General features: G+C 52.2%; 1 protein-coding gene and 1 long non-coding RNA gene across 8 annotated transcripts in view; one reads left to right on the plus strand and one right to left on the minus strand.

Moving 5' to 3' along the window:
* The window catches only part of RIMS3 (regulating synaptic membrane exocytosis 3), a 59,711-nt gene extending 49,636 nt beyond the window's left edge, over window positions 1-10,075 (plus strand). For 6 of the 7 annotated variants that reach the window (XM_047725197.1, XM_047725202.1, XM_047725198.1 and 3 more), the window contains 3 exons: window positions 1,749-1,850; window positions 2,208-2,347; window positions 3,895-10,074. In XM_047725197.1, the coding sequence (XP_047581153.1) occupies window positions 1,749-1,850; window positions 2,208-2,347; window positions 3,895-4,107 (455 nt within the window). In that variant the 3' untranslated portion in view covers window positions 4,108-10,074. Of the gene's footprint in view, window positions 1-1,748; window positions 1,851-2,207; window positions 2,348-3,894 lie in introns of all 7 variants that reach the window. The other variant, XM_047725204.1, reaches the window with a different exon arrangement.
* Window positions 9,822-15,632, minus strand: LOC125097534 (uncharacterized). Its single transcript, XR_007126549.1, has 3 exons — window positions 15,457-15,632; window positions 12,864-13,140; window positions 9,822-9,907 (listed from the first exon to the last, which is right to left on the minus strand). It is a non-coding gene; the product is annotated as an uncharacterized LOC125097534 (long non-coding RNA).
* Between the last annotated feature and the right edge of the window lie 8,706 nt (window positions 15,633-24,338).

Genomic DNA, 24,338 nt, shown 5'->3' on the forward strand with positions numbered 1-24,338 from the left:
TGACCTTGGGCAAGTCACTCCCCTTCTTTGAACCTCGGCTTCCTATCTGTAAAATGGGACTAAGAATCCCTGTCCTAGTTCCGCAACCTAACAACAATTCATCGAGTTCCTATTCGATGCTTTGAATGAAGTGTTTCATTTACTCCTGAGAACTGTCTTTTTGGACTTGTTGCTTCTAACTGCCTGGCACCTAAAAGCCTTTTAAATAATTTTCTCAGCCCCTTCCCCTGCCACTGGGACCTGTTTCCCAGAGTCTCTACTTGGTCCCTTTAGCTGCACTTCTGGCCCCTTCCCTCCTCCCTCCCTCTCTCCTTCTTGCCTCCCTCTCTCCCTCTGTCTTAGATACTGGCCCTTTTGGCTTTAGGGGGCTCCTCCCAGGAGATCGTTTCCCCAGAGATGCCCCCTTGCCTCTCCCCATTCCCCATCAGTCTGACCTGAGCAGTCTGCCTAAGAGTCTGGATTCAGTCCTCATTGGAACAGTGTTCGACCTTTGACCTCACAGCACCCTAGGAAGTGGCTTGCTGTGAGCCATGCAGTGGAGCTGGGTTTCTGTCCCAGGCCAGTCCTCATCCCACTGCACTGCTCCCTTGTCCTCAGATGTGCTTTCACAGGAGCCTTTGTCCACAGGGACCCTCAGAGGGTGAGCACCAGCTCTCCTCTGGCTCTAGGGTAAGAGCCTAGCTAATTCCCAGCTCTTGCTCACAGGCTCTTAAGGGCCTGGGGCGTCTACTTTTCCCAGCCCTAGGCCCAGCCAGAGTCTGGGAGGCAGTGAGAGGAGCCACCCACCTCCACGAGGCTTTTGTGCCTTCCCAGCCTGGAACACTTGCATGTGATGCCTCCTGGTGTCTAGAAGTGGGAAGGACAGGCTTGCCTTTGCTTGTCTCCTCTCATTAGGAATGTTACAGTGAGACCTCCCCCTTCCCTCAAACACGGGGAGGTCAAAAATAGCTAGAAGGGAGGGTGATGACATCCAGGATGTTTCCTGAAAGTAATAAAATCCCCATCCTCCCAAATATGCAAATATAAACAATTGCATGATAGCTCAGAGTATCTAAAATGGGTGGCTGAACCCAAAGTCTGGCCAATTCTAATTTCTCTGCATCAGGCTTATGATTCTGCATTCCTTTGAAGGATGCTCCAAGTGACTAATGCATAATTTCGAATTCCGCTAACTGATGTTGAACAAAGCTGAGAGTTCTAGAAATAACTTGACATGACTTCATACAGAACTTGCCTCAGCGAGGTAATCGTTTGTGGGAGCACAGTGAGGACTTCCCAGTTCTCTGTTCCCAGGAAATCTGGGCTTCCCTGCATCCTTTGGCCAGGGTGTGAACAGGCGGGCATTCCCAGGCAGTGCCTCCTGTCCCGCACAGCCTCCTATCTCAGCATCTCTTCGAACTGATTGTCTGTAAATATTTGGGGAGTGGCCGAGGGCCACTATTCTGCTGAGTAAGAGAGGAGCCCTCCAGTTAACCAGACTTAAACCTGGGAGTTTGGCAGCCATCCACTGCTATCCAAGCAGGCCCCTGAGGGTCATGCCCCCCCCCCCCTTGCCCCAGGGTACCTATCAAAGGATTTCTCAGCTGCTTTCAAGTGGCCTCCGGAGAGCAATTCTAGCGCAAGCGATGTTCACATGTTGTGCCCTTTCCAGCAGCATAGCGCCCTCTGCAGACTGCTCTCGGCACAGCAGCTGGCCAGCCCGCCCCTGGCTCTGCCTCTGCCTGGACTGTCCCTCTTCTCCCTTGCAGGGGACGTGCACATTGCCATCATGGACCGGAGTGGCCAGCTGGAGGTGGAAGTGATTGAGGCTCGGGGCCTGACCCCCAAACCAGGCTCCAAATCCCTCCCAGGTGAGGCTGAGCAGCAGGGAGAGGGGTTTCGGATATTGGGGTCCTGCCAGGCAGGGGTATGCAACTGAGCTCTGGGTCTAGCACGTCCTCGGCTGCCCCTTGGCCTAGATCAGTATTCTTGACCCTGGAGTCATGGCTTACTTGGAAGGCCAGCAGACAGAGTTGCGGGGGTGGGGGGGGCGGGCAGCAGGGAGGTTGGATGAGTCAGTGTTTTGAGTCTGTCTTTTCTACTGCTGTCCACTCAGCTCATCCCACACAGCTCGCTCACCTCCAGGAGCAGCTGGATGTCAGGGGATGGAGCAGACCATAGTAGTCTCTCCTGGACCCCTCCCCAGCATGCTTTCTCCCATCCCTCAGCCACCTATATCAAGGTTTACCTGCTTGAAAACGGGGCCTGCTTGGCCAAGAAGAAGACAAAGGTGGCCAAGAAGACCTGTGATCCCCTGTACCAGCAGGCTCTGCTCTTCGATGAGGGGCCCCAGGGCAAGGTGCTGCAGGTGAGTTCTAGGGGGGGGCCCCTGGGACTGGGTGACTCCCCAGGACTGCAAGTTATAATTTAAAATCTCTCTTGTGTAGGACGTGTCCTGGGTCAGGCACCGTACCAGGTGCCTCAATACGCATGACCTGTTTGTTTTCACAGCCCAGTGAGGGGTCTTTGCCCCTGGTTGATTCGCAGGGAAACCAGAGTTCAGGGGGACAAGCCCGCTGCTCCCCCGCCCCGCCCCACCCCAGGGTACTCAGTGGGTAGGTAGAAGCAGTGTTTGGCCACCGCCTTCTCTTTCTGCCTGGTGCTTATTATCAGCTCCGTGCCAGGCTCCGGGCAAAGGGCTTTTTAATCCTGACCTCCTTTCATCCTCTACGTGGTGCTGCGACGTGGGTATGATTCTCCCCATCTTGCAGTCTCAGGAGAAGTGACTCGCTTGAGGTTTCACCGAGCGACGTGCAAAGCCAAGGAGACCCTGGCCAAGGTGATGCCACCCCCAACTCTGAGAGAGGGCGGTGGCCTTCGTGATTGTCCGGGGAGGGAGGGATCATCACGCCCATTCACAGATGAAGCAGCTGAGGGGCTTAGCCAGAGGCTAAGTGGGGGCTGGTGTCTGGGTTCAGTCCTGGGTTCAAGGTCCGGCTCCATCGCGGTCTGTGGATGGTATACTATGAAGTGTAAATGAGAGACGCATGTGGAGGGCCTCACCGAGTGCCTGGCCCGCACACAGTGCCTCTCTGGGTTTTAGCCGGTGGTAGTGGCTGGTGGCCTCACCTGAGGACACATGGGGGACAGAGGAGAGGCCTGAGCCGGGGCTGTCTGGGTTGTGTGACTGCTCATCCAGGGCTGTTCCTCTGGGCTGGGGTCCTTGTGTGGCAAGGGCCCTTGGGGTCCCAAATGGCCAGGACTGCAGAACCCTAGGGTTCTGTGGGGGCAGGGAGGATCCTGGGTGTCTGTTTTCCTGTATATGTATATTGTGATTCCATTTTGAGAAAAGGATCCACTGACAAAAATACAAGTTTGAAAATCACTGGGCTAATCTCTTCCCCTCTTCCAGTTTTCTGGATGGGAAACTGAGGTTCAGTGAGGGCCAGGGGTCTCCCCCAGCTCCGCTGTGAGCCAGCAGCAGACTAGGAGCTGTGACTCAGGTCCTGGACTCTCAGTCTGCTCCTAAATGGGGAAGGCTGTTATCTGAGATGCTGGGAGGCTGTGGCAGTCAGACCCAGGTTCCAATCCCAGCTCTGCCACCAATTACTGTGTATCTTTGGGTTAGTTAATTAACCTCTTTGAGTGGTCATTTCCTCTTTGTTGCAATGATGATACACAGCACCTTTACCTAGATGGCTGTAACAGTTGAGATAATGGAGAGAAGTCCGTATGTTGGAGCCTGGCACGCCTTAAGTGCTCAGTAAGCTCTTGCCCCAAAATCAGTCTTAGTTCCGGCTCTCTCTGCCTTATCTGTGCTCTGGTGAAACTTGTAGGTTCCTGGGCCCACTACTGAACCCTGGAGTCAGGGAGTTGGCTCAGCGCCCCCGTCTCCTGCCCCTCCCTCCCTGGCAGGTGATCGTCTGGGGAGACTACGGCCGCATGGACCACAAATGCTTCATGGGCATGGCCCAGATCATGCTGGACGAGCTGGACCTGACCGCCGCGGTCACCGGCTGGTACAAACTCTTCCCCACGTCCTCAGTGGCAGACTCTACGCTTGGATCCCTCACCAGGCGCCTGTCCCAGTCCTCCCTGGAGAGTGCCACCAGCCCCTCCTGCTCCTAAGGACCTCCGAAGAGGCCGGGATATAGTGTGGGAAGGGGTGCCTCACGGCACTCCCCTCCCCTGTACATAGTCTTTGTGTCTTTCTGGACCCTTGCCCTGCTGCATGCCTTTTGGCTACTGGGCCCGTCCCAGCTGGCAGTGGAGACCGTAGTATGTGTGTGTTTGCGTGTGTTTGTGTGTGTCTGTGTGTCTGTGTCTGTGTGCGACCATGTTTTATCCGTTCACCTGTTTGGGTACAGTCAGTCCTGGTGACTACATGAGCTAAAATCCACATCTCTCTGTGTCTCGTTGAAAAGAAACCCAAAGGAGTGTTGTGTGGGCGTGGATCCCTGAGTCCAGGGGCAGAAGCGGGGAATGTGGCCGCCGATCCCCCCTGCCTGGTCCTGTGCCCAGGGCAGAGTCCATGTGTCCCTGTCGGGGCTGCCTCTTGGTCGTCCCTGCTTGTTCTCTGCCTTGTCCTGTGTCCCACCTGTGCTTCTCTCAGCACTGCGGCTCTTTTTTGAGGAATGTAGTACCCACTGCAGCTGGCCACACTGAGGCCCCTCGGGGACCCTCCTCCCTGCCCAGCGCTCTGGCAGCTCTTCCCACTGAATGGACCTGCAGCCTGGAGCATGCTTACCTAGGGCCTTGGCTGGGGGCCGGGCGAGCAGACCGGGCCTGGGAAGCTGAGGGCTTGGAGATCGCCTCCTCGTTTCCGCAGCACACCGCTAGGAAGACTTAGTTCCCAGGGTGGCTGGCGAGGCCCCTTAGAGGGAAGTGCAGGCACCTCCCTTTAGCATCGTTCTCCACCTCCTGCCTTCCTCTGAACCTCCTTGCTTCCAGCATGCCAAAGGAGCTCTCCCAGTGGATCCCAGGAGGTGTGGACTTGGAGGGTCTTGACGCCCCGGAGGCTGGCCTCAGGGGGAAGGTACTCTGCCAAAGTAGATGGTTCCTGGAGGTTCCTGTGTGTTCTCCAGGCCCTGGGGGTGGCCTTGTCCTCCTCGGGGTGCATCCTGGTGGGGCCTGGCTTGTGGAGGAAGCGCTGGGGATGAGGCTGTTTCTGGACTGAGGAGGGCTGGGTTCTCCCCTTGTCTGTGCCACTGTTGAGACTCCTGTCTGACCTTTGGGGATTAGCTGCATGAGGCTGACCATTTGGGTCTCTCTTTGTTTGCTCATTTCCAGACCAGGGTCCCTGTCTGGGAGCTCAGACTCACCTGGGCTCCAGCTTCGCAGCCTCACGGACAGCCTGGCTCTGGACTCAGCTAGCCTGCCACAGTCACCAGCTCTGTACAAGCAATACTTTCCCCTCTTGGCCTCCCCGCCTCCTTGCGCCCCGCAGCTGCCCTCTGGAGAGTGGCCCGGCCTGCTCTCCGCACCTCACCTGCCTCTGCTTTCTTTCTGCCCTTGTCTGGTTGGAGCCTCCCAAAGTCCCTCAAACCCTGACTTCATAGGACAGCTGGGCCCTGTGTGGGGGAGGCTACCAGGGCCTGGACCCATGAGATGTCTGCTGGGAATGCCCACATCTGTCCTCTCCCTCCTCAGGTTTGGGGCAAAAAACAAGAGGTTGCCCAGGGGGTACACACGGCAGCCCTTGGGTGTCTGGTGGGGAGGAAAGAGGTGGCAGGAGGGCATCAGGGTATGGAGAAGACCGCCCCTCTGCCTCTTCCCCAGACGTCAGCCCCAAGCGCTGTATGACTCTGACCCACAAGTGCAAGGTGGAGGGGAGCGACCCAGCTGAGCAGTGGGGCGATCTCGGGACCTGAGTGCTTGGACTCCATTCATAACCAAAGCCGGACAGATGGGCCTAGAGGCGGATTCTGAGCGGAGAGGGAGGAGGTTCTCAGGATATAAAGGCATCTCCACCCAAAGGGCCTCCTTTCCTGGTAGGGACCCACATCAGGTTGAAGCCAGAGCCTGGTAACCTCCCTCCCAGGAAAACCCCATTGGTCCTGCCCACAGATGGAAAGTGGGTAAGGGCAGTAAGAAATGAACCAAATGGGCTCCTGGCTTCTGCCAGAGCCTCCATTCTTGTCTTATCACAGATGAGGACTGTTGTGGGCGTAGGGAGAGGGAGGAGGCAGCTGGGTCGGCTTTTCTCTTTAGGCAGAAATTCTCTCTGGTTGTCGGGATTGGGTAATGCGCACATATCTCATGTTTCTAAAAATAAGGCAAAGGGCTCTGTACTCTTTGACCCTAGGGTGGGGAGAGGGAGGAAACTCGCTCACAAAAGGGTATTTTATGTCCTGTCTGTGAGGTATTCACCTCTCCCGAACAGTCACCCTCCGGATGGCCTGAACATAGTCTACACTTCTGGAATGGTGGGATTAGTAAAGACTCCTAGGATCACGTAGACACCTGCTGATGCAGCCCCAAGTGGCGCTACCGAGACGGGGCAGCCACCCACCACTCCCAGCAAGGAATGGGGGCTATCAGGGAGGGAGATCACCCTCCTTCCTTGAGGGGTCCAGGAAGACAGAGAAGGTGGACGGCTTCCAGCAAAGAGCCGCCCCTGGGTGGCTGTAGGCCACGGTCCCCTCGCCTTGGAGGGCAGGTTAGCATGCAGAAGGTCCAGCCGGAGCTGAGGCCTGACCTCTTGGTAACTTGCGCTGACCTGGCTACAGTCCCTAGCTGCCAGACCTGCCCAGGAGCTGGGCCGCTCCTATCCCACCTCTCCTATGGGAAGTAATTCCCCCCAGGTTGACCTTAGGGAATTACCCTCTTTAACCCTCTGCACCAATCAGTTACGAATCCCCACCTGGATCCCCCCCATGATGGTGAGGTCAGGTGAGGCTGACACGAGTGTGTGACTGTGAATGGCTGGGTTTCAGGGTCTGTTCCTCATCCTCCTCGATACAGGGGCTTGTCTGAGAAGCCATTTGGGAGCTAGCCTGTCCTGGGAGAGGCGGGGGCACAGTGTGCCGCCTGGCCTTCCCTGGGGCGGGGAGCACCTTCGAAGAGGGGAGGATGGGGGAAGGAGGGAACACGGTCCCCCCCAGAGTGCTCCCTCTCCTGGGAACCCTGCTTGGCCAGGTATAGCGTCCTGGCTCTGCAGGCCCGCTTCCCCCAGGTGAGACCCAGAGCTGAGGACAGGACGGGGCTCTTTGCCATGCCCTGTCCTCTGCCCAGGCAGGTTCGTGGAGGATGTGGTGGAGATGGGGGCGGCCCTGCAGCAGTGTTGGGCTTGTGGGCAGGAACCGTGAGGGATGATTCAGAGCATCTGTCTTCACGTTTCTGCTGTTCAGCGCGTCCCACTTCCCTCACAGACTCCTTCCCTACGGGGATGTCTGAGGGCCTTTGCTATGAATCAGCCTCCGGTAAATGGGGCCAAGTCTAGGTTGGACAAGAGGGATTTGATCCTTCAGGGAAAAACCAGCTCCGAAACTCCTCCCTATCCCATCTCTTCCACCTCCCAGTTCTCCCCCCAAAAGGAGCCGAGCCTCCCTGGGAGGCTCTCCCCCGCATGCCAGCATTCCAGGGGGACGAGGTGAGGCAGAGCCCAGGGGCTCCAGAAAGAGGGGTACCCGGGGAGCTCCTCGCTCGTGAGATCACTGGTTCTCCCAGGGGCATGACCCCCACCGGGGCAAGCATGCCTGAGCTCTTTACTGCCAGCCTGGAGGAGAGCGGCCCCCTCCCCCCCCTTAGAGACAATAGAGACCCCCAAGGGTACGTCTCTGGAAACGAAATGTAGCACAATCTTCGACTGTGGGACCAGGAACCCTGACGTACCACCAGGGTTCTCGAGCCACATCCTGCTGCCCCGGAGGCTCCCCGATGCCTCTGATTCCCTTTCCTCCTCGGCCCAGAAAGCAGCAGAGCTTCACGAAGGCCGCTCTTCTGTTTCTCTGATTGCTTCCTGCACTGTGCAAACTCTGTGCAAGAAACGGCTGCCTTTGCTTGATGAAGTCGACAAGGCGCCCCTGCCTGGCTGGAGGGAGAGGCGCCCCGTCCAGGCCCGGGTGGGCCCGCGGCACTTCTGCGGGGCCGGCGGGCATCTTCGAGGAGATGGAAAAGAAGAGGCCTGCCTCCCTTGCCGGCTCCTCCCTTCATGCTCCTCTTCTCCCGGGCAGTTTTCTTCTCCCCGATCCTGACACGGAAAGAGGCTCGCGAACACGCTGCTTCCCGTCCTGGATTCTCTTTCAGCGCACGAAGAGGGAGGAGACGGGCGTGTCTCCCCTGCCTCCTTCCTCCAGTCTGCTTTTCACTCAGGTCAGAAGAGGATGGGGCAAAACCAAACACTCCTGACAGAAGGCAGGGGAGCCCCACCCAGTCAGGGGAGGCCTGGTGGCGCCTGGCGGGGGGGCCTGGTCTGGCTGGGAACAGCTGACTTTGAGAGTGCCTGAGCATCTCAGAGCAATGTCGGTGATGCCAAAGAGAGCAACTTGGTCTCCCCGGGCGCCAGCTCTGCTGGTGAGGTCGCACAGATGCGGCCTCGGGTGTTGGCATGCCTGATGGCGGGACCTTGTTCTCTGACAAAGGGCTTAATCTTTCCATGTAGCAAAGCAACTCCTTCCCCCCCCCAACCCCCGAGCTCGGGCTTTTGTGGGCCCAGCCTGGCTGTGCCTGTGAGGAAAACCACACCAATAAGAGAAACTGAAATCTGTCAGGGGCCTAGACTAGCTTGGGGCGAGGGCTTGTTGAGAAAAGTACGTTATTGCTCTGGAGGAACCTTCCAGGGCTCTAGTTGGAAACTTAGCCAGTAAGGCCCAGGGGCTAGAGTTCACACCGAGGTCAGGAAGGGTCTCTGGGACTGGGTTCCAGAGAGTTTGGCTAAAGAAATGGGCCCTGGGAATCCAGGGGCCACAGAGCATCTGTCCCCCCGCCAGCGCCCCCCCCCCCCAGATCGATGGCCAGGACAGCTGGTTACAGGGCATCAAACAAAGGCTGTTCTATATAGTTTTGTCCCAAATCATGACCTTGTACAAGACTCCTCACTTGTCTGGGCCTCAGCTTCCTCATCTGCAAAGTCAGCATTTGCTAGTGGTTCCATGGTTCCTTCCAGGCTTTAAAGTCTGATCTGGAGCCGAGGAGGGTTTCCAGCCTGATACGCCTGGGTCCAAGGGCTGGTTTCCTCCAGCCCCTGGTACCCCGACCGGATGTAGGTCCTTATCCGTCCATGCCCAGATGCTGCCTCTGACAGGAACTCGGAATCCTAACAGACTCTGCTTCCACCTTTTCGTGGTTTGCTCTCCCTCCTTTCTTCTTGTGTAACGACTGGAAATACTTAAGGGTTGTCTACAATGGATACTTTTCAAGGGGCTGGTGTGATGTGACCACCTCAGCCACAGCCTGCGTAGGTCAGTACCCCCACCAGCAGATGAGACTGGGTCCATCCTCCTCTCTGCTTCTAGAATGACATCCGTGGGAGAGTCGAACACCTGAGAATGTTGAAGGCAATGCTTTCTGATGGGAGGAGAGAGGGCACTCTTTCCCCCTCAAAGTATTTTGCTTCTTGAAACCACTCCTCTCTCCAGAATCTCTCAGCAGACCTCACCTCAGGCAGAGTGGCTGCCTCCTTAGGAAAAGTTGGCCTGAATATTCTATCTACTCCTTTAGTATGTAAACTCACAGGAGGCAGGAACCCCTTTTTTAGAATTTCCAAATGCATCCTGCAAAGAGATAGCTGATAGGGACTGACAAGCACACTGTTTAGATAAGAAGCAATTAGCCTTTTATATCTGCGCTCTCCACATTTTCTATGTGCAGCATCTTTCCAAACTTGCTGTGGCTCCTAGGTGGCAGGTGGACGGCTGGGGAGGACTGCCGGCTGTTTCCGACAACATTCTTGCCAATTCCCTCGAGGAGAAAATTCTTCACATGGCTTCTGCATGTACAATATTTGGGCAGCAAAAAAAAAAAAAAAAATTAAAGTCAGTTTGAAAATGGTTTCTTGTGTTGCTTTCTGAAGATGGTTCTTAATTCTAAAGAGAGATAAAACAGGGTTCCGGGCGACTAAGACCAGGAGGAGGAGGACACCAAGGCACAAAGGCAGGAAAGGGCAGAACATCTGAGGAAAAGGCCTCAGAAAGGTCTGACCAGGGCCTCCGGGTCCTGCGTGGGGACTGTTGCCACACTGATGTGCATGGGCTGTGGAATCTGATGGGGCCAGGTGGCTTCCCAGCTGTCCCACAGTTCCTGCTTACAGGCCCTCAAAGCCTTCTATTCCCACAGACTCCACAAGGGATGCCCAGTGTCAAACAGAAGGGAAGGTAAGATGGAGCTGGCGGCCACCGCTTTTGATCCCTCATGCGTTTCTTCCCGAGAGCTCAGGTCCAGGAGCTCTTGGGCAGTCTTGTTTACATCAGCCACACCGACACAAGCAGGAAACATGCAGTTGACCTCCGGTGCTGTGAACTCCAGCAGTCCTGGACCCCTGGGGCACCCCTTCCTCTCCCTGTCTCAGGGAGGGACAGAGAGGTGTGTTAACATTTAATCACTTCTGGGCAGTGCCCTTATCCTAGGTCTGGGTCTGCAGGGACAGAAGATAAAGGAAGTGTCCCAATGTCACATGCTTGCCAGGGGAAGGCTGGCATCCTCTTCCCCAAGGGTCTCCCAGTGCTTGGGCTCTAGCTCTTGGCCTTTTAGTGTCAGGGGCTACCTCTCTTGAGAGAGGCTTATGATACCAGGCTCGCTCTATGAGCTCAGGTTTCTGTCTTTTACTTTTCCACTTCTGCTTTCTGGATTATCTGGGTGGGGCCAGTCGAATCACTTGGGTCTTTAAAAGTGGAAAAGTTTTCTTGGCTCTTGTCAAAGCGAGATATGATTGCAGAAGAATGGCCAGAGAGATGCAGAGTGAGAGAAGTTAAAGACTAAATATATGGAGGGTAAATCATACCCTCATGGACTGAAAGACACAATATTGTGAAGATGTCAATTCTCCCCACATTTATCGCTAGACTCATTGCACATTCGGTAAAAATCCCAGCAGGCTTTCTGGAGAAATTGACATGCTGATGCTAAAATTTATTGGAAATGCAAAAGACCTTGCATAGCTAAAGCAATTCTAAAAAAGAAGAGCCAAGTTGGAAGAGTTATGTTACCTGACTGTAAGACTTACTATGAAGTAACAACGGTATTGGCATAAGGACGGACCCATAGACCAGTGGAACAGAACAGTGTACAAAAACAGACTTATGCACGGCCAACTGACTTTTGACAAAGGTGCCCAAGTGATTAAAAAATCTTTTCGGGGCACGTGGGTAGCTCAGTGGGTTAAAGCCTCTGCCTTCGGTTCAGTTCATGATCTCAGGGTCCCGGGATTGAGCCCCACATCGGCCTCTCTGCTCGGCAGGGAGCCTGCTTCCTCCTCTCTCTCTGCCTGCCTCTCTGCCTACTTGTGATCTCAGTCTGTCAAATAAATAAATAAAATCTTTAAAAAAATCTTTTCAACAAATGGTGCTTTGACAACTGGATATTTGAATGGAAAAATACAAACCTTGACCCTTACTTTTCATTATACACATTATACACAAAACTAACCCAAAGTGGGTCATAGACCTAAATATAAAAGTTAAAATTATAAAACTCCTAGAAGAAAATGTAGGAAAAAAGTCTTCACAACTTTATGGTAAGCAGTGGTTTCTTAGAACATAAAAAGCACTAACCTTGAAATAAAAAGATAAATTGGACCTCATCTAAACTGAAACCTCTTGGAAAGATACCATTAAGGGGCCAGTGAGTGGCTTAGTGGGTTGGGCCTCTGCCTTCGGCTCAGGTCATGATCTCAGGGTCCTGGGATGGAGCCCCGCTTCAGGCTCTCTGCAGGGAGCCTGCTTCCCCCCCCCCACCTCCCATCTGCCTCTCTGCCTACTAGTGATCTCTCTCTCTGTCAAATAAATAAATAAAATTAAAAAAAGATACCATTAAGACTCCTAATAAGATGACAACTTGGTAAGAGAACCAGAGGAAAAATGAGCAAAAGGTTGGAACAGATGCATCACAAAAGAAGATACACAGATTGCCAACTGGCGTATGAAAAGACATTTACTCATCACCATAATTCATCAGGGAGCTGAACACCCAGTAGAACAGCTCAGATTAAAGACTGACAGTGTCAAGTGCTGGCAGGGTTGGGAGCAGCATCTTGGCTGGAAATGCAAAATGGTACAACCAGTCTGGAAAATGGTTTGGCAATTTCTTCTAAATTTCTTATATGTTCACCATGTGACCCAGCAATTACACTTCTAGGTGTTTATCAGGAAAAATGACAACATATGGCCATCGAAAGACAAAAATGTTCATGGCAGCTTTATTCATAATACCCAAAACTTTGAAACAATACAAAGTCTAACATATCTCTCAGGGGCCCATCCAAATATGGAAACCGTACAGTCAAGTGAACAAGGAAAATTAAATTTTAAAAATTAGCAGTTGGAGTAACCCTAGAGAGCTCTACAGAGTATATTCTAAGGCAGAAGGAGAGTATCCAAGAGAAAACAAATTGAAAGGGGCCCTCTCCCTCAAGCTGGTATTCCAACCTTGTTGAAAAATGTGTCATGCGTGGCCCTTGGTCTCCAGGTCAGTAGCAAACATCCCTCTGGGGCACTGGCGGCAGAAACTAGCAGCGACTGTGCCCTGGGGGAGTCCGAGTTGGGAACCTACTGGCAGACAGAGGGTGAAGGCCTGGGGTGCATGAACCCGTGTCTGGAGAACCACCAGCAACATAGGGGACTCAGTGTCCTGCTGGTCAGTAGGGCGTGTGAGGCTGGAGGTTTGCAGGGTCAATGATGGGAGGGTGTAGCAAGGTGAGCAATGGGGTAGACCGGAGGCTGTGGGCTTACAGGCATTGTGTGTTCTGGATGCAGAGCTGGGGCAGTGCAGTGGATGTCCCCATGCATTCCTCGCTGCAGCAGTCTCAGAGGAGAAGCGAACAGAAGCGACGGGGGCCAGGGAAGGCGTCTTCCTCCTGCGGTGTCCCTCTAGCGCCATCTACTGACACAGTTCGGTATCGCTCTCGCTGCCAAGGAGAATTGCTTTAAGGGGCTAGCCCGCTATTCCAGAGCAGGTAATGACGGGCTGGTTTGGAGTTGTGAGGCAGCAGACTGAAAACAGTCATACCTAGCAACGAATGCAATGGAAAAACAATTTGGTATTTAAATATAATGGGATCCCACTCAGCACTAAATAGAACGAACTACTGATACAAAACAACATGGACGGGTGGCGGAAACATCCTGAAAGGAAGAAACCAGACATGGAAGGGTAAATGCTGTTATATGAAATTCTAGCCCACACGAGAATAGCCTATAAGGACAAAAAGGCAATCGGTGTTTCCTGAGGATTTGGGGTGGGTGGTATTGACTGCAAAAGATCAGAGAGACCACATCTGGATGTGGTCGTGGCTACCTCGGCATATATATATAGCAATGCTACTTTGCAAATTCCAGGGTAAGAGTCATCTGAGAAGACCACAGCTTCCCTCCTCTGGCAAGAGATGCATTCTCAGGGTGGGAAGGCCTTTGTGGTCAGAGAGGATTATTCTGGGTGTTGCTGGGATACAGATGAGAAGGTGCACCTGGAAGGAAGTTACCCAGGAAACTCCAGCCATGGTCTCTCTGAGGGTAGGCACTCATATTCTTCTCCAGCTCGGCCATCACCAGTCCCGCATCTTCACAGTTTGGCCATAGATTCAGGTAGCATAAGGATAATTACAAACGGGGGGTTGCCCTTCAAGACTGGCCAACCAATGAGAAGGGATAAGAGACACAGGAAAAGCAACCTGCCCAAGGAAAAAGGAACTTTCTAAAGATCCCAGTAGCTTCTGAAAGTGTGAGCCTTATGGTCTAGAACAGTAACTCCTGAAATTGGTAATACTAATAATTAGAAGAACAGATTATAAAGAGGTTGCAGAAGATGTCCAATGTGCAGCCCCTTTATAAATAAAGCCTGACAGTAGATGCTGACCCCTTCGCTAGTGTTGGCTGGTGCTGGTGGTCAAGAAGAGAGTCTACAGCCTTGGATAATAGGTATGTGTACTCGCCTCAAAACTCCAAAAACCGATAAAGAACCACCACTGAGATCCAGGAAAATTTGTAAAATATAGGCTGGTTATAAAAGGCCAAAATTATCTTGTAGGTTTTTTAAAAAATTCATTTGCGAGAGAGAGAGAGAGAGAGAGAGGCAGAGAGAGCACAAGCAGGGGAAGAGGGAGAGGCAGACTTCCCGCTGAGCAGGGATCCTGATGTAGGGCTCAATCCCAGGACTTGGAGATCATGACCTGAGCCAAAAGCAGATGCTTAACCATCTGAGCCACTCAGGCACCCCTATCTTGCAGGTTTGATAAAACTATTTTACTTCCTAGGTCTTGGGCATAGAATGGCCCAGAGGGAGCTGCTGAACTCACCTTAAGGACATATTTAATGAACAATTTCTCTTCCCAACAAGAACACTTGCATGTGAATGATGGAAGATTAGACACTTTAACTCAGTGCCCCCAGTGCTGGGCACCTGTCCCCAAGAACTCTCCCATAGTGTCACATGTGGGAGGGAGCCAGATGTTTGGTTTGGAAGTGTCCCTTGTGGTGGCGAGTCAGAGCTCCTAGGTGTGCGGATGTCCCTGGGGAAATGGAAGAAACGCTCGGAAGGACACAGTGTGGCAGTTAGAGGTGACACACACGGAGGCACATCTTGAAAAGAGAGAGCTGGGTGAAAGTCCACAGAATGGAGTCTAGCGCATAAGCACATAGGAAAATTAAAAATACGGCTCACAAAATAACACCACAGATTTTGTGAGAATGCATACACATACATGTCAAAATATTTTGAGTAGTGTTTTCCTCAGGAGAGGAGAAGTGAAAAATGAAAGTGGATAAATAGAACAAAAGAGAGGCCTCGCTCAGGCCAATGATAAAAGCATGATTAACTCAGTCCTCTGATCCTGATGTTAAAAAAAAAAAAAGGCTCCTCATTTCAGGGGAGATGCGTTCTATGGCCCTGTAGACCTCTGCTGATCAATGTGATACAGAAACGAACTGAGAGGTCAGGACCAAGTTTTTCAGAAGGCTTTTATAAGGGCTGGAAAGCAGAATGTCTCAGAATGTTCCATTGATACCATATCAGGCCAAAGCCACTTCGTACTCCCTCCTGATCTCTGCGCAGGGTTATGGTGCCCTGGGCCTGCCGGTGTACACAGCGTGTGTCCGTGTGTGTGTGTCGGTGTCCCTGACTTACATGTTGAGATGGACAAGGATCATTAGGATTCAGGAATCTGCCCCAAGCTTTACTCCCTGTGGAGTGTTATTATGTACAATAATTAGATCCCCATTTATCTATGATGTAGGGAGTGGAAATGGTGGCATGTGCTATTCTCAGGCAGCAAGATAACCAGGACATGGGGGTAGCTGAGCCCCCCCATCTTGGGAAAGAGACCCTTACCCGAGGGAGGTGGCCATCCTGGTTGTAGGCTTGCTGGTCACCACCCAGAGTCCCCCATGTCTACTGGGTCACCAGGATGCTGGGTACCGCTTTCTCAGGAGTTCTAGGCTACGCCAGGGGCCCCACTGGGAGGGGCACGAGGCTTCCACAATGGCGTGTGGGAATCTTCAGGCCCAGTGAGGGCTGGTTGGGGCAGATGTTCTAGCAGGAGCGGCGGGGGGCTATCTGGCCCCAAGGCCGGTGCAGGTGGGAGAAGAAGCAGGATGAGGAGGAGGGGCCGGGGTAGTAAAGGGAGAGGTGTGGGAGAAGAGCAGGGCAAGTCAGAAGGGGTGGCGGATACGAGGGAGAGGGAGAGGAGGAAGGCAGGTGGTGGGAGGAGCGGGGGGCAGGCAAGGGTGGAGGGGCCCCAGGCAGGGAGGTGGGAAGAGTTGAAACCGGTAAGAGGAGGCAGGCGGTCTGGGCATGAGGTGGGAAGAACACCAGGTAGGTTTGAGTAACTGGTAACCGAGGCAGGCCCAGGGCGGAGAGATGGGGAAGTCATGGGGACCAGAGGCAGGACGGGAGGCAGGGAGGGGGCCAAAAGCCCAGCTGGGGCTGGAGAAATGTGGTGAAGAGGACATTGAGGGGGAGCGAGGCCAGGCAGCCGCTTCTGCATGGCTCAGTTGAGAAATGAAGGTCTGTGTGATGGGTTCCCTGTTCTGCATTCTCTCTGTGCTTGATTCCATTATGACTCAGATTCCATTAAAAGAGAGTCCAAGGTTCTACAACATTTTGACTCAGAGGATACTTCTGAGAGCCTCGAGTACAGCTTTCTCCATCTTATAAATGAAGAGACAAAGGCCCAGAGGGTTGTTCAAAACCACCCAACAGTCCGTCAGGGACACAGTTTGGACAGAAACCAATCCAGAGCTCCTAAAAACGGTCCCAGGGGCGCCCAGGTGGCGCAGTAGGTTAGCCCTCCGGCTTTTGGTTTTGACTCATTGGGCAACAGCTGAGCTCACCCCCAGGCCTGGGTACGGCGGTGGAGGAGGCCGGGGGAGGAAGGCCCTGGAGTGGCAGTCGAGGAGAGTTTAGAACTTCCCTCTGGTGGTTGCTTTATATGTTCCCACACCTGTCTCACTCTGTCCCATTAGAAATTCACAGGCCAGGAGTTTAGCTCCATTTTAAGGAAGAATAAACTATATGTCCAGATAGGGGCAAACAGTTGCCCAGAGCCATACAGCCTTGGAAAATCCAGACCCAGAAACCAGGCACCTGGTTCTGTGCTCTTTTCATTAAATGACTACATTGGGAAAGGGGACGGGCATGTAACGGGACAGGGGTATAATGACAGCAGCCACAAACACCCCTTCTGTCTCTGAATTCTAAAATCTTTCATGATTTTAGAATTCCTAATTCCTCCAATGTTGGGAATTCTTGTGTACTCACTGGTCACTGATGTGTCCCTGTGAGCTGATCTACTTCTGGCTTTCAGGGATTCCTAATCATTTCTGGTCCGTGAAGGAAATCCTTTCCTGGTTCCCAGTATTAAAATGGATTTATTAAAATATACATATATTTTCATTTCTCTGATTCAGCACAGAAGCAGATTCTTATAGGGTTACTAAGCCTCCCACCTTGGACGGGAACCTCTGCTTTATCAGCGAATCCTGTCCTTTTACCGTATGTTTGCATATGGACGTGTCCTTTCTATGAACTCTTTTTTTTTTTAAAGACTTATTTATTTTTAGAGAGAGAGAGCAAGAACAAAGGGGCAAAGGGAGAGAATCTTCAAGCAGACTCCTGGCTGAGTGAGGAGCCCACCTCGGGGCTCCATCCCGCTACCCATGAGAGCATAACCTGAGCTGAAACCAAGGGTCAGACACTTGACCCCCAGAACCACCAAAGCACCCCCTTCCCTGAACTCTTCAAACACCGTATTAGTCGTGGTGCTCCAGAGAAACAGAACCAATAGGACAACAGTCCTCTGTTGTCACAAAACGGCTGCCATCAGAGGCCGTGTGACAAGTGCTGCTGGGGGAGACCCAGGGTGTGGTGAAAGCTCACCGTAGGATGCTGAGCCAGGCTGGGTGGCTCAGGAGAGAGACAGAGACTGCTCAGGGGATACCTGGAAGGAGAGTGGGAGCTAGGGGAACACGGCTGGGGCGCAACCCGCGGAGCAGCCAGAGCCCAGCTGGAGGCCACACCCAGGCCCCAAAAGTAAGAGGGTGCCTTCGGGGAGAGAATTAGCAGAGCGAAAGGGGTGGGGTTGTTATAGCAGCAGCGTCCAGGGAAAAGAAAGAACATCACAGAAGAGCCGGCGTCACGAGAGCGCACCGAAGTCTCACCGCGATGCGGAGCTCATTGCGCGTGGAGTTTCGGGGAGTTTCTGGGCGTTTCTGCAAGAGCGATGCCGAAGAGCTGAGCTGGAAGGGCTTTGTAAGCTACCTTTAAGAGGTAGGTTCCATGAAAGGTAGGGGGCTCTGAAAGCTTTTGAGAAGGAGAAAGACACGGTTGGAATCATGTTTTAGAAACACTCGGATCCCGCGCGTGGGCTCTACGGAAGGATGCAGCGGGGAGTGCAGTTAGGGACCTAGTGTACTGAATCTGGAGACGGAAGGTGGGGAGTGGCCTCCACCGGGCTAGGGCGCGCGGAGGGAGGGGGCCATCTGAGATAGATTAAGGAGGCGAAATGGGCAGGACTTCCTGACTTCGTTGGGAGTGAGATACCAGGAGAAGTCAGCTTAGCACTCAGGGTTCTGACTTAGGAAACAGGATGCATGGGGGAATATTAGAAGAATGGGTTTGTCTGATGGGAGAAAGCATGGGAAGGTGATGTGTCCTGGTTGTGACCTATTGAGAATCAATATTGAGAATTGAGGACATCAGCCGGTCTTTGCGTTGTCTGCGGCGGCTCCCGAGAGAGATCCGAGCGAGGATCCATTTGAGAGGCCGCTGCGGAAACACGCCCTTCCAGTGCTGTATAAAGGGAGAAGCGATAGCACCCGGGGACCAAGGAACAGCACTTAGGGCCCCAGACAGTCGGAGGAACCTACAAACTGGACTGGAAAAGAGCAACCCCCCCGGGGGGGGCAGGAGGAGACCTGGGAGTGAGGGGTGTCATGGAACCCCAGGCAAGAGAGTGTTTTAAGATGAAGGGAATAATCTGAGGACTTTTGGCATTGACACGGAGGACAGGGAGCAGCCTCAGCGTGTGGTATAAGTGGCTGGTCAGGGGCCAGGAGTGACATGCCTAATACGCCTCAGAGGACTCGCATCTCCTGGACTTACTAAAGACTTTCGGCTTGAACCCACCCTGCACTGGACACTTAAAAGAAAATTAGCTCAGTGGGTCAAAGAGCCCAGGGAGCTGCCGCCCTCACAGGGATTCTGCAGGGGCCTTCACTCATGATTGAATCAAGGTGATCGAATTACTAGGCAAGCCGGAACCCATCCCCACCAATGAACTCCCTCAAGGCGATGAGAAGTACAGCTGTATCCAACAGATCCCGTTCTGACTTTAAGGGAGGAGGCCTGGGGAGGGGTAGTTCCTGCTCAGCGGAGATCACCTTGCCTCCGAGCCCCAGAGCCAGGGCATGTGGTCTGCCCTGGCTGGTGAGTGTTGGCCTGGAGAAAGGGCCTTCCCTTTCCTGCTTCCTTTTGTAGAATTAGGCTCAGTCTGCATGCATTGCTCTTTGCCTCGGGCATGGGAGGGCACCCAGAGAGCTTATCTGAAGAGAATTTCTCAGCTCCCTCTGGTTTGAATGGATTTGGATGTGAATTGAATTGAATTGGAAGGTTTCTCCACTTAAGCCTGAAAAAAAAAGTCATTGCAGGTATTGGAGCTGGTTGGGGGGTGGGGTTGTTCCTCCACTGGCTTTAGGAGCCTCAAGGCAGGATTGCTCTGCACCCCAAAATATAGGCCTGGAACCCGCTCACTTTGGGAGCCTCGGCACCTCTGCCAACGACTGGGGTTGAGGGCAAAGCACCCCAGGTCCCAGAGACTCTCTCCCCATGCTTGGGGCCAGGATGGCAGGGAGGGCAGGCTCAACCCAGAAGGAAGACTTGTCCCCAAGCCAAGGCCCATTGCACCTCCTACTTTGTGCCGAAGTGTTTTCTCCCTGTCAGGGCAGAGAGAGTGGCAGACACATTCATGGGGAAAAAAAAAAATACTAAGACGAAGAGCATGAGTTAATTAAAACTTGGCAGTTGGCAGGCAGAAGACGGTAGTGACTGATTGATCAAGTGGGAATAGGCTATAACATAGGGAAATATTGAAGTGAGTTACATGAATTGTATCTCAAGTTTGGATCCCAAAACGTTTAATTGTTGCCTAAAATGTCTTTCGAAGAGCTTCGACTCTGGCAGCAGGCCCTGAAATGAAAATTGTTGCCACATCGATAGCAACAAGAATACCAGCAGCTAACATTTCTGCGGGTGCTGTCCTCCGTGTGCAGCGCTTGGCATGGTTTATGAGCTCATTCTCTCGGGGTCCCTGCCAGGGAGGTGGTGGGGGTCTCTCTTCTGCTTCCCTGCCCCATTCTGCTGAGGCTGAAGGGGATTCAGGGTCGGGGAAGGGTTTGGGTTTTTTGTGTGTTTGTTTGCTCTTTTTCTTTAAGTTCTCCGCATGCTATCAGCGGGGGAAGTCAGTGACACTGGAAAGGGGGGTAGTCCAGTCCCTGGACGGAGATGGGGTGGGGTCTTGAGCACCGGTGGGGGGGGGGCGGGCGGGAGATTTGGCAAGGCTATGTTTAATAGGCAGAGGACAGAAAGAGCATCCATCCGCACAGATGCAGGCAGGCTGGTAGATTTTGGGGGCAAGAGGAGGAAGGCTTCCTTTTCTGGTTGCTTTATTCTTTCAGTAAAATGAGGGAAGCCACCCAGAGACGGGGCTGAGCTGCAGCTGGCTGGTGGAGGGAGAAGAGAGTATTAACAGCGGACAGGTACTTAGGGCTCCCCAGACTTCAGGTGCTCGTCTCAGCACTGGGCCGGCATCCGCTCGTTCAGTCCTGGTTACCTCCCCGAGAAGTATGACCATTGTGAACCCATTCTGCAGAGGAGGCAATAAGACGCAGAGAAGTTAAACAGCTTGCCTGAGGTTTACCCAGTTACTCAGTGGGCAGAGAGAGCCCCGCACCTTCAGACACCACTTCCCTGACTTAAGAGTTGTCTTGGAAAGCCCGAAGCGTGCTCCTCAGTGAGCTGCAGAATCCCTGGGCAGGTACTGAGTTCTCTTCAAAGTGAACCAAGTTGTTGGAATTGGCAACAAGATCCAGTCGATGTTGAATGAGCTGCAAAGCGTGTGAGATCCCAGAGGGAGGGCTCACATCACCGGGTGGGACCTGCAAGGAAAATGTCCTAAGGATCTCTCCCAGACCTCCGCAAACCTTCTGCCGGAGGAAGGAGGCCGGGAGGAGAGGAGGGAAGGGCCTTCCTTGAGGCAGCATTGGGGCCACCAGGCTGAGGGTCCTCCCTTCACTTTGGCACTGGGGCGGGAGGATGCTACTCTGGTACCTCAGCCTAGTGCAGGGGGCTTCCGGGGAGCCCAGCAGGGCCGCTGAGAATTGTGTTCCTGAGCCGGGAGCAAAGAGGCTGAGGATGATGCTTGGGAGCGTGGCGGCCGTGGACATCTGGAGGGCTGGAGGAAGTCCGTCTGATGGCGTTGGTCAGGGCGTCCAGCCGCACTGGTCAGATCTCGTGCCTGAACGTGCCCTGGCGAGGGGATGCAAATGTTTCCTGTGTGCCAGAAGCTGGAGAGGAGCTGGCAGCACTGTCTTGGGTCCCAACGGGGCTGTCTGGAGGGTTGAGGAGACCTTGGCCAACAGAGGCTGACAAATGGTGCTTGGTGCCAGGGCTAAGGAAGGAATTCTCAGCAGCCTCCTTGAACAGAGTGGCAGTCTTCTGAGTCCAGCTCACCCAAGGAGAGGTGTCTGGGGCTTCAAAACCTCAGAATAACTATCAAAGCACCATGAGAGCATTGGCTTTCTTCATCTACCAGACCCAGCCAGAGAGCAGGCTTGCACCCACGGCCTTGAGAGCAGATTTCAAGAGCTCCAGTTCACATACCATTATTCCTCCTCCTCCTCTGTCCTTATACCCTGGCGGGTCCCCAACAGTGGTTAATGAGTAGGGACAGGGGTGAGCAGGAAGCAAGGAGGGAGCGTAGTAGTGACCAAGCCCCTTTCCCACTGTGAGCTTCCTACCAAATGCTCCAGGTGGGAAGCCCCAATGCTAAGTCTCATCCAGACGTTCTGGTCACTGCCTCTAGAATGGGTTTGGGACCAAAAGTGAGTGTAGGACTGTTTGCTAAGAGAAGAAAAGTTACAGGTCTGCTGGACTGTCTTCCAGGGAAGGAGATGACCCTCCACTAAATAAGTATTAAAGGGATGGTAAGAGACCAGTCCGTCTAATTATGTCAGGAGCCGTCCTTCCTCACCATATCTGTTGGTAGCCGGGGTGGGGGAGGGTACGCTGAAGGCAGTCAGTGTTGTGGGATCTTTCTCCTGCGATGATCAGCTGCCTGAGTACGTGCCCAGAAGTCAGAGTTGGGATTACTGAGGGTTGGGAGTTTCCTAGATTAGTAGAGGGGCGAGAGGGCTGAACTTGTTTTAAAAGATCAAAATGATGGGCCATGGAATCTATGCCAGGAATGGTGGAAAGCAGAGACAGGAGGGGAAGGGTAATTAGTGGAAAGTTGTGGGCATCCAGTCCTGGAGGTCCCAGTGAAGATGAAGAATTATGAGAATGTGGAAACCAGAGAACCTGAACTGGAAAGACAGGACGTGGTGGTGGTGATGTTTAATAACTTCTGTGAAGTCCTAGAGCCTCCAAGAGAGGGAGTCGGTAGCCTGATAGCAGAGAGGGGGTTCCAAACTCCAGGTCATTGTCTCCGTTCTATTTAGAACCCTTGGAATAAATCTGACCTTTCCATCTTTATAGCATTCTCTCCTAGAAGCCAGTGTCAGCCCTAATAAATACTATATTTTCTACCACAAATGTTCTCCTTGTTTTCTACAGTTTTTTTAAGGGAAATACCATCCTTTTCTGTTGTATACTGCAAAGGTGGGTCTCCACCACTCCATGACTGAAATATGAAATTTCTTATGAGCATTTACTGCTGTCACACTTTTTTTTTAAATTTAAATTTTGTTAGTTAACCTATAATGCAATATTGGTTTCTGGAGTAAAGTTTGGTGATTCATCACTTACTACACCCAGGGCTCATCATAAATGCCCTCTTTCACACCCATCCCCCACTGGCCCATCCCCCACTCATCTCCCTCCATCAACCCTCAGTTGGTTCTCTATCATTAAGAGCCTTTTAGGGTTTGTTTCCCTCTTTCCTTTCTTTTCCCCCTCCCCGTGTGTTCGTCTGTTTTCTTTCTCAAATTCCACATATGAGTGAGATCCTGTGGTAACTGTCTTTCTATGACTGACTTATTGTACTTAGCAAAATAAACTCTAACTCCATCAACAATAGCCAAACGATGGAGAGAGCCCAAGTGTCCATCAACTGAAGAATGGAAAAAGAAGGTATGGTGTGTGTACACAATGTGTGTGTATACAATGGGATGTTATTTAGCCATAAAAAAGAATGACATCTTGCCGTTTGCAACAACATGGATGGAACCAGAGTGTCACATACTTTCTAATGTCTCTTAGACATCACATGTAATGTCTCTTAGACATCACATTAGAGACATCACAATGTCTCTGCCCAATTTCCTACCTGAAACATCCAATTGTTTTTATTCCGCACCTGGTGTAAAAACCTTAAGTGATTCCTTATTCGCTCCTTTAAGTCATAGACCTCAACCTAATTTTCTAGGCCATCCATACTTTTTCCTGCTATCCCAAGAGCCTTCCATGAAATCTGGGCTGCAGTCAGTCACAAAAGATGAATAAAGGGAATCCTGCTTTAAGTGATCTCATTGATATCTGCAAAAATGACAATTCTTATTGAAATTCCAGAATGTTCCAAGTGACCTACATTGTACTGGCCAACCTTTGCTAACTCATGGAGAGGACTGGCATTTCCAGACCACACAGAAGGGCTTGTGGAGGAGGGATGAGTAGGCTGGTCTTTACACATCAGATTGCCTGCTGTAGGACGGGCACTCAGTGAATGCCTCTTAAATGAGTGAATGGCTTTCAATGCAGAACATTCACTCAATATATCCATCCAATTAGACTGTCAAGGACCATTCATGGTTGAATTTAAGTCCATTTGAATGGGTAACTGAAGCTCTGGAAATTTAAGAACAAGTGAGTAAAGTAGCTCCAAGGACTTTATGGCTGGAAGGTTAACAATATTTGGAATTAAATGAATATCAGGATTATACAAATTCATTTTGAAGGTTGCAATTCATTTAGCTAGAGTAATATGACTAAGTTAAGCAAAGCTTGGCTCAGTATCCCAATTGTAGAGATGTGATAAAATTGTTTTCAGAACTGGTGGAGAGGGAGAGGGAGATGGAGAGGCTGGGAGAGAAGGCCAGCTTCCTGATGCTACCAAAGCTGACTTCTGTGTACCATTTCCCTCCACTGATACCATTTAAAACATGAACTTTTTCAATGCTCATTATTATTCCACTTAGAGTGTCTGAAATAAGCCATGGTTGTCTTTGAGGTCCAAGTGAAAGAGCTTGCGGTCAGAATTCTGGATGGTGAAGGGACCAGAAGCTCACCAAAGATTGCCAGGAGCTACACACTTAGAAACTACTGAGGAACAGGATACCCCTGGCCTGAGCTAGGTTATTCATTCCCAATTCTGAAGATCCACGTGCAGGCAAAAAGCGGGTGAGAAAGAGATCAAAAGTAAAGATAACAGTCATAGTCACCGGAGGGTAATGTTTCCAAGATTTAGGAAGTAGGGACAGAGGAGACAAATCACTCTCTGATGC

The sequence above is a fragment of the Lutra lutra genome, chromosome 4 (genome assembly GCF_902655055.1).
Source record: "Lutra lutra chromosome 4, mLutLut1.2, whole genome shotgun sequence".
Lineage (NCBI taxonomy): Eukaryota > Metazoa > Chordata > Mammalia > Carnivora > Mustelidae > Lutra > Lutra lutra.